Source organism: Myripristis murdjan, chromosome 19 (assembly GCF_902150065.1).
Source record: "Myripristis murdjan chromosome 19, fMyrMur1.1, whole genome shotgun sequence".
In the NCBI taxonomy this organism is placed as follows: domain Eukaryota; kingdom Metazoa; phylum Chordata; class Actinopteri; order Holocentriformes; family Holocentridae; genus Myripristis; species Myripristis murdjan.
The window spans coordinates 17,925,218-17,933,606 of NC_043998.1; the positions used below are offsets into that span (position 1 = coordinate 17,925,218).

Here is an 8,389-nt window from a genome sequence, read left to right on the forward strand (position 1 = left end):
GGCAATAAGCAGCTGCTTTTCATCTGTCAGAGGTCACAAAGGGCTCACATCTCTATTTACACTGTATGAGAGAATGGAGAGTCCACTTTTGTATCAACAATACAGTATATTTCTAATGGCAAGGAATTAATTTTATGGCATTTCATCCACTTTAAATACTCCCAGTTGCTGCTCTGTGCCTTTGTAGGGCAGTGTGTGTATGCAAAAAGGACCTTTATGCAGATCCAAATCACATAAATCTCCTTGATACCAAAGTGCCATGTAGAATGCCAGTCCCTCTGAGGCTTATTAGCTGTTTTGAAATATTACACAAAATGCATCCATGACCCTTGTGATTGCTATGATAGGCTTATAAATAAAGGCACGGCTGATGACTCCCTCAATAGAAATTCCTTCAGGATCTTCCTGGGCGCTTTAGAGATTACAGCGGACTAATGGTCGTGTCAGAGATTTGGAGTCCTGTCTCTCCTCCTGCCCGCATCTAAACCATGAATCAACTTGAAGGCACAGCAAAGGACACTTCGGCAAAACATGGCACTCCAAGGTACACATGACTGGTGGCAAATATGACAAAAACAGGTTCCTGTAACAATGGAAAGACCACTTTTTATTTGAAAATAATGTCAGGTCACAGAACAGAACAGAAATATGTGGTTACTGAGGACAAGCATGCAATGTCCAGTGTTTATTGACTCCAGTCACAAAGTCACCATTTCCTTTCCTCAACACGCCCAGAAGGACGTTGTGCACTGTGTGTTTCTATTGTATGATGACTGAACAACTGCCGTGAGCACTCTGTACGTCACCTACTTGGGAGGCTCAGAAAGCCAAACTGAATGCGATGAATTGCAGCCACGCTACATTTCCAAAGCCAATCTTTAATGCAACAGATGGTAAAATCTCACGGCTTATGAGCTAATGTCAAGTGAAGTTCAAGTTGTCTAAATAAAGCGCTGCTAAGCAGAGGTCACACAGTCCATTATCTGTCACAGACACACATCTGATGTCAGTCGAGGAACACAACTCTTAACACAAACAATCGCTAATAGCCCAGTTCCTGAGCTTTAGCTTACCTCAAATAATCATTAATTATTATTAACTGTACATTCAAGCAACATGGTTTGATTTGGGTTCCATTTATGTCATGAGTTCTGATTGATTGCCCATTTGCAAATTATTATTATTTCTTTTATAAATACAGTTGCAACCACAATTTACTGACTTTTAGTTTGGCAGATCTTCAGCATCAGGAGGTGTACTTGGCACCCTTATGAAAAGGAATTATGGTAATCCCATCATACATTTAGAAGGATAGCAATAACAGCCAAACAAACAAAGAAGCAAACAAACAAATAAACACAAACAAAAAGTAAGTCTCTACAAGGACATAACAATAATATTCTAATGAAACCACAGGAAATATGAAAAGAAATTAAACTATGATACAGCTGCTATAGAGCGCCACTATCACTGAACCGGTAGTCTAGAACACGGCGCCCTCTAGTGTAATCACAGTGAAAATACAGGAGACAAACAGCAGGGAATTTCCATTTAAAAATCTCTCACGTTGGTAATTAATAGCTTTTAAAAATCTGATCATTCCTCAGTTTTGCATATGAAACACACCAGGCCGCATTTCTTCCTCCCCAGTTACATTTGAATTCCTTTCGACTTCATTTCAGGGTTTAAGTTTATTAGCAATATTTTCAGAAAATTAGGTGGTCTCCACTTCTCCACTTTCAAAAAACTTTCACAAAACCAACAGACATTAAAGCTGGAAAAAAAAAAAAAAAATCTATATTTAAGCAAAATTGGGTTGATACAGGTATTATTTATTTAAATTGTTTAGTTATGAATAATTCCTTCTTGTAAAAGCCTTTGCTGAAATAAGCAGAGATTTAACTGTGTAATGAATGCTACTCATAAGCTGTGAATACTAAATGCAACAATAAACATATGCGTAATATATTCATTACTCCCAGAGGATTTGGGGGGGGGGGGGGGGGGGGGGGGGGGGGGGGGGAGTGGGCATTTTCCAGGTGCTGACTGGCAGACAGCATGCCTATTACCACAGAAATTCTGTATTGCCTATAAATTCTGCAATGCTGAACTTCAGTCTTTAAAGCATTTATTTTACCATTGTGTATATTTAATTACTTTTTGGACTCGAATGAAAGGAAGAAGAATACATATTGGGTAAAACTAGGCCTACTCATGATTTTAAAACTAAATGTAAATATTAAAACAAAATGCTTAATTTGAACATTATTAATCTAACATTGATTTCATGGTAAACTTGATTTCATGTACATTATACATATACTAAACATATACGAAATGTATATTAAAAATAAACTAAATTTCTTATACATAAATTCAGAATTACAAAGATTATCCCCAATTTCATTTTTTAATGTGAATTTAAACAATACATAAAGACTCAAACTTGACTCAAGACTCAAACACTAAAAAAGTAATAAAACTGTCAGCCTGTACTGTGAATTCTTAATGATTTTAAATTACTGCAGGCTATTTTCCCAATCATATGTTTATTAGAGATGTTATTTATTTATTTATTTAAATTCATACTCTTGTTTCTCTGTACATGTTATGTTGAGCACATGCCTGAAATACTTGTCTATTTGAATGCATTTTAAATAGAGATTTCTTTTTTTTAATGAGACTAGTAAAAGCAGTTTCTCCCTCTCACAGCGTCGACCTGCTCTGTTGGTCCACAGTGCTGCTGCTACAGGTGTTTGGCCTGTGCGCACCACCGACGCTGGAAGGACACTCATGATTGCATCAATAGTTTTCGCTAAGTGGCCAAAGATTAAAACTGATCAAGATAGTTCCCGTCGGATTGAAGCTCAGTCAGTCCGCAACAGGGGCGGGTAAATGTCCCGCACATTTGTATAACTGAAAGTTACTATTATTGTTCATTTTCCAGGATGGCTGCCTAAAGAGTAAAGCGGCTGGTTTAAATGTTATACGATTGTTGTTAAGGGCAGGTGGCGACGAACAGCGCACTAGTACGCATGCGCTCACTGTGCGCACCTGCTCGTGTTGAAGTTGAGTTTTATTATCTGTGAGACGTGTCTAGGTTAGACCCACAGCGTAACAATATCGGGGCTAGGCTATTACGCCGCTTGGATAACTTAAATTAATATCTTTTCCAAGTAAAATAAAAGTGTCTACCATTTTTATACGAAGACGGAAGTTGGGTTGCGACTGCAGCCGGTTAAAGCTAGGAAGTGAGAAACAGGACGATACCGGAAGTATTTCGACTTTTTCTTCAGAATAATCGTGAAAACTTGAAGTCATTTTGCAGTTCAACTTTATGTGGACATACAGAACATGGTAACAAACATGATAATGCATTTTTTCCTTAATTGATTCAGTTTTACTTTAAATTCAACATTCTCAAATGGAACAACACAAAAATGAAGTAAATAGAACAACACTTCTCAACACAAAACAAAAAAGCTATCAAATGAACGTATGCAGTATTATCAAAGTCTTTCAGTGAGTTTATTGTCATACACTTGCCTTTTCTTTCTTTTTTATTTGTTTTATTACTTATCTTTTTTGTTAGTTTTTTTTCGTTTCATATATTTGTAAGCAATGCTGTTATCTTGTTTGCTCATGACTTGAAATAAAGATACAAAAACAGCACACAGTTGTCATATGTTTCCAAAACATATATAACACTGAAAACAATGCCACTATTAACCGTATAATCTTAACTGAATACACTATATTTATGCTATCCTGTAAGGGTGGGGTGGGTGGAGTGGGAGGTGGGGGTCGAGGGGGAATTGAGCAGCACAGCATAGTGTCGCGATATCTTGTGTGGCAATATGGTATCAATACATGGACACCAACCCTGCGTTCCAATACCCATACTACCATTCTATTTAGTAGGGAAAAAAAGAATTAGTATGTCCCAATACATACTAAACTACATACTTTGTAAGGGCAGCTGCAGTACATACTAAAAGTAAAAAGTATAAGCATGCGATTTGGAACGCAGGGCAAGTATCGATATTGTACTGCCATAAATCACTGCAAGATTTATGACAGCTTTTAATGGCAGAGTTGGTCAGTCTGTATGCTTGACAAACATTTTGTTGTAATACAAGTTAATGAAATGAGATGAACTGACTGAAAACATTATCTTATAAGATAAAACAGATGTTGACAAAGTTTTCCCTCAGGAACATAATTTGCAGTTGAAAAAAAATAAAATAAATGGCAATATAACGCAAAATGTGTTATTGTAACACTCCGCATATCGCAATAATATCGTATCGTGATAATATATCATGGGGCCTCTGGTGACTGCCACTCCTACAGTGCTGCTCGAACGACGTTTGTCGTTGGTGTTGTTGTTCGGCACATTATTTTGAAAAGTACCAGCCGGAGGTTGTAATTGTAGCTTTGTGTGCCTTGACAGTGTCACGGTGAGGTACAGTAAAGTATGTCAAAGGTAGGAGGAAAGTATATTCACAGAGCTCCATCCATCTCCGCCTCTCGCATGATTGTCTTCAAAATTCACAGTAAGCGCTCTGGCTCGTTTCCAGTATGTGCGGGGGCTGACAGACAACCGGCACTTAGTTTCTCTTTCCTGTTTAACCCGTTTTGTCGGTAAGTACTCGTTGAAATCCGACGCTATTCCCACGAAAACGTCGAAAATGGGCGAGTGTAGCGATCTCAGCCAAACGCCTCTGTTTACATTCGGTGTCATCGCTGACATCCAGTACGCCGACATCGACGACGGCTTCAATTACCACCGCACGAGGCGACGCTACTACAGGAGCAGTCTCCAGCTGCTGCGAAACGCCCAGGAAAGTTGGTCCGAGTCGGCCATCAAGCCCAAATTCATCCTCCAGCTGGGAGACATTATCGACGGCTTCAACAAGGGACGCGGCGCCTCGGAGCGCGCGCTGGCCGCCGTGCTGCGGGAGTTCAGCTCGCGCGGCGTGCAGGTCCACCATGTGTGGGGAAACCACGAGTTCTACAATTTCAGCCGGAGCGCGCTGCTGCGTTCAAAGCTCAACAGCACGTCCTGCTCTGACGAGGGCAGCGGGGCCCACGCCGGAGCCGACATCTACGCCTACCACTTCAGCCCGGCCCCCGGCTTCAGATTTGTTGTGCTGGATGCCTATGACGTGAGCCTGCTGGGCAGAGACGAGTCGAGCGTCAAGTACACCAATGCCCTGAACCTGCTGAGGGAGCACAACAGCAACGAGGACCTCAACGCCCCTCCAAGTAGGCCATGATTCTAACAAGACTGATGATAATTACATCTTTAAAATGATTAAAAAAAAAAAAAAAATGTCCACGAGAAGTTACCAGACCCAGATTTAGCAATTTTCCAATCAGCAGCCAAGAAACCTATAAATAATGTAATACTAGGTGATGTCACCATCCATGGAGAACAAGAGGTGGTGACATCATCCACCACCACAGACCAGGCACCCTGCTTTTCACCATCAGAGGTGTAATTACTCCTCACTCTCAAAATAAAGCACATAATTGTTCATTTACCCTCCAGTACCCTCTGAGGTACAGCTTTTGTACCCCTTGACATTGGGCACTGATTTATACCCTTATGGTTTATACCATACAGAGACCAGTCTTGTTCCTATGTTATAAATACTGACTGAATAACTGTATTACATATTTTATATATTGTACATGAACTTTTAGAGGAAACACAAGTACACACAGGTTTAGTGGTACACAGATATACCTTTGCTGCTTGGGAACATATATGTACCTTTTTTGCTCTGAAAAAGGTACAGATAATTCTTGAGCTCCAGCCCCCCTACATTTGTGTACATTGTACTTTACTGTACCTTACTGTACCCCTGTGTCTGAGGGTGTCAAATGAAGCTGTAAAGTTTGGGATTTTTACTTGATAAAGTACCAAAACTGATGATCAAAATTATTATTCACATTTTTTTCACCAACACTACTGTTTTAGTCACAGTACCAAACTTGTTTGTCCATGAAAAGTCTACTAATCCTGTTGTCTTTCCAGAGCTGGTGACCCCGACCCCCCCAGTAACAGCCTTCAGGATTGCCCTAAATAAAATCACTGTTTTTTTGGTTTCTTTCAGTGGCTGAGGGTCTAGAGCAGAGGTTTGTGAAGTTCAATGGTGGGTTTAGTAAAGACCAGCTGGACTGGCTGGATGCTGTTCTGTCCCAGGCTGATGAGAAAAAAGAGCGCGTCACCATTGTCAGTAAGTGGAGTTTAGAAACTGATTGTGAACTAACAGAAGCGCCTGTGACAGTATTACAAGACCGACGAGTGGAAACTGCGGTGAAGTTTGTATGACCATGCAAAACCCTACTGTAGTGAATGTGGTCTGGAAAAAGCATCGAGTGATTTTGAAATGTCTCGAAACATCATGAGCAGCATGCTTCAAGTGTTTGCCACCAAACAACGGCACTTAGACTCACTGTGTTTTGTGGTTGTGCAAAGTTCAATGGAGTTTCCACTGTCATGAGGGTGAGTAGATAATCATTTTCATTTTGGGGTGAACTGTTCCTTAACGTTCTGAGACATATTTTATCTTGTCCATGTTCAACTTCAAGCTGCAAGCAAATACAAAACTTTTCTTTTTTTTCATAAAATTGGTTCTTGATTGCTTTCTCATTGATATGATCACTGAAACGATACAGAGGAGTGAATCAACCGACAACCACCTTAATAATGACATAATGACATTCCAAATGTTTTTTTTTTTTTTTTTTACAGGTCACCTCCCTGTACACCCCAGATCCACAGATCCCATCTGCCTTGCCTGGAACTTCGATGAGCTGCTGGCCATACTGCAGTCCCACAGCAGTGTGGTCTGTTTCATGGCCGGACACGACCACGATGGTGGATACCACAGGGATAAAGACTCGGGAGTGCACCACCTCACGTTAGAGGGGGTCATCGAGACCCCTCCAGACAGTGATGCCTTTGGCACAGTGTCTGTGTATGAGGACAGGATGATTCTGAAAGGGAACGGGAGGATCGCTGATAGAGAGCTCCTGTTCCCATGATGCCAAAGTTACAGAAATCATAAGAGGCTGCACAGAGGCCTTATAGGGCAAATTAAATGGCACTGGAATCGATGGTATGCCAAAGCTGTGATTAATGCAGGGTTCCCACTGGTCACTGAATATCTCAAATATTTTGGAAATCAGAGAGATGTTTTCCAGACAGGCGAATTGGATGAATTTTCTGAGGAAATCAGGGAATTTCTCAAATGAGTCACTTTACGGGAAGATCTATTTTATCTATAATGTACTTCCCAACTTGTTTTGCACATTTGTTGCATCAGATGGAGATTTTCATCTGTTTTTTTTTTTCTCCACAGTTAGACTGACTGTTGTGGGAACCATTCTATTTACCCATTTAGAACATTACATTAACAAAGTCATCAGGTTTTGGTCATGGAAGCACTGCACCTTGGTGGTGGCGTTTTACATCAGGGCCATGGTGGGAGCACTTGGAATGGAACTATGAGAAAAACGGCAAACTCCTTTTGTCTGGTCTAGACTCTTGATTTTCCAGCTGCAAGTGAATGTAAGCTGCTACATACCTTCATCTTATTTAAACACATACCTCAAATAATTTATGGTATTGTATCCGAATGTTTTATTTTGCTGAAAACCTGAGTGAATTTGAAATAAATATTTAATCAGGTAAAGATTGTACTCATGTTTTAATCTGGCAGTTGAAGCAATCTGTATTTCTGTGCAAATACATAGGAAAAATTAATGTATTCACAGTGAATTGTGGAACATGCAAAATACTCTGTTCCCCGACTGCACATGTACTAAAATGCCAAGTTCAACAAAGAATGAATTTAGAAAAATACAGTAACAACATACAATTGCAAGGAATGGCAATGTCACGTTAATAGTAGTAAATTCATCTTTTTACCATTAGTGGATGACATGATTGACATGCTTTCTGATGGCTGAACATCAAATCACAGCAACTCAGATATTAAGTGCTGCATTCATATTTTATAGGAAAGATGGTAAATGCAAGCTTTATAGATGAGAACGAATGTTTGTCTCTTCTGTCAAGCAGTGCAACAGTACTTGGCACTTGGGCTTTTACAGTGAATCACAGTTTCTCTGATGTACTCAGTTCAAAAGTCTACCATGTTAATCTCATAATTTTTTCTCATAATTACAAGTTAATTATGAAATGCTACACCATAAAGTCCCAGTCATAAGAAAACTTTTCCCATTGTCTTTTTCACGTGGTGAATGCAGTGTGCTTCTGTACAACAAACACTCCATGTGATAATTGCAATTTTTATTTTAAATGTGATGTTAGTTTAGACCATTGGACTGGTCAAGATTGACCTTTTGTCAGCCC

At 39.8% G+C, this 8,389-nt stretch overlaps 1 protein-coding gene across 1 annotated transcript; it reads left to right on the plus strand.

Moving 5' to 3' along the window:
• Positions 1–4,423: 4,423 nt before the first annotated feature.
• adprm (ADP-ribose/CDP-alcohol diphosphatase, manganese-dependent) lies at positions 4,424–7,706 on the plus strand. Its single transcript, XM_030077208.1, has 3 exons — positions 4,424–5,268; positions 6,123–6,245; positions 6,764–7,706. Exons 1-3 carry the CDS (start codon positions 4,692–4,694, stop codon positions 7,054–7,056), a joined length of 993 nt encoding a protein of 330 aa, XP_029933068.1. The 5' UTR covers positions 4,424–4,691; the 3' UTR covers positions 7,057–7,706.
• Positions 7,707–8,389: the final 683 nt, after the last annotated feature.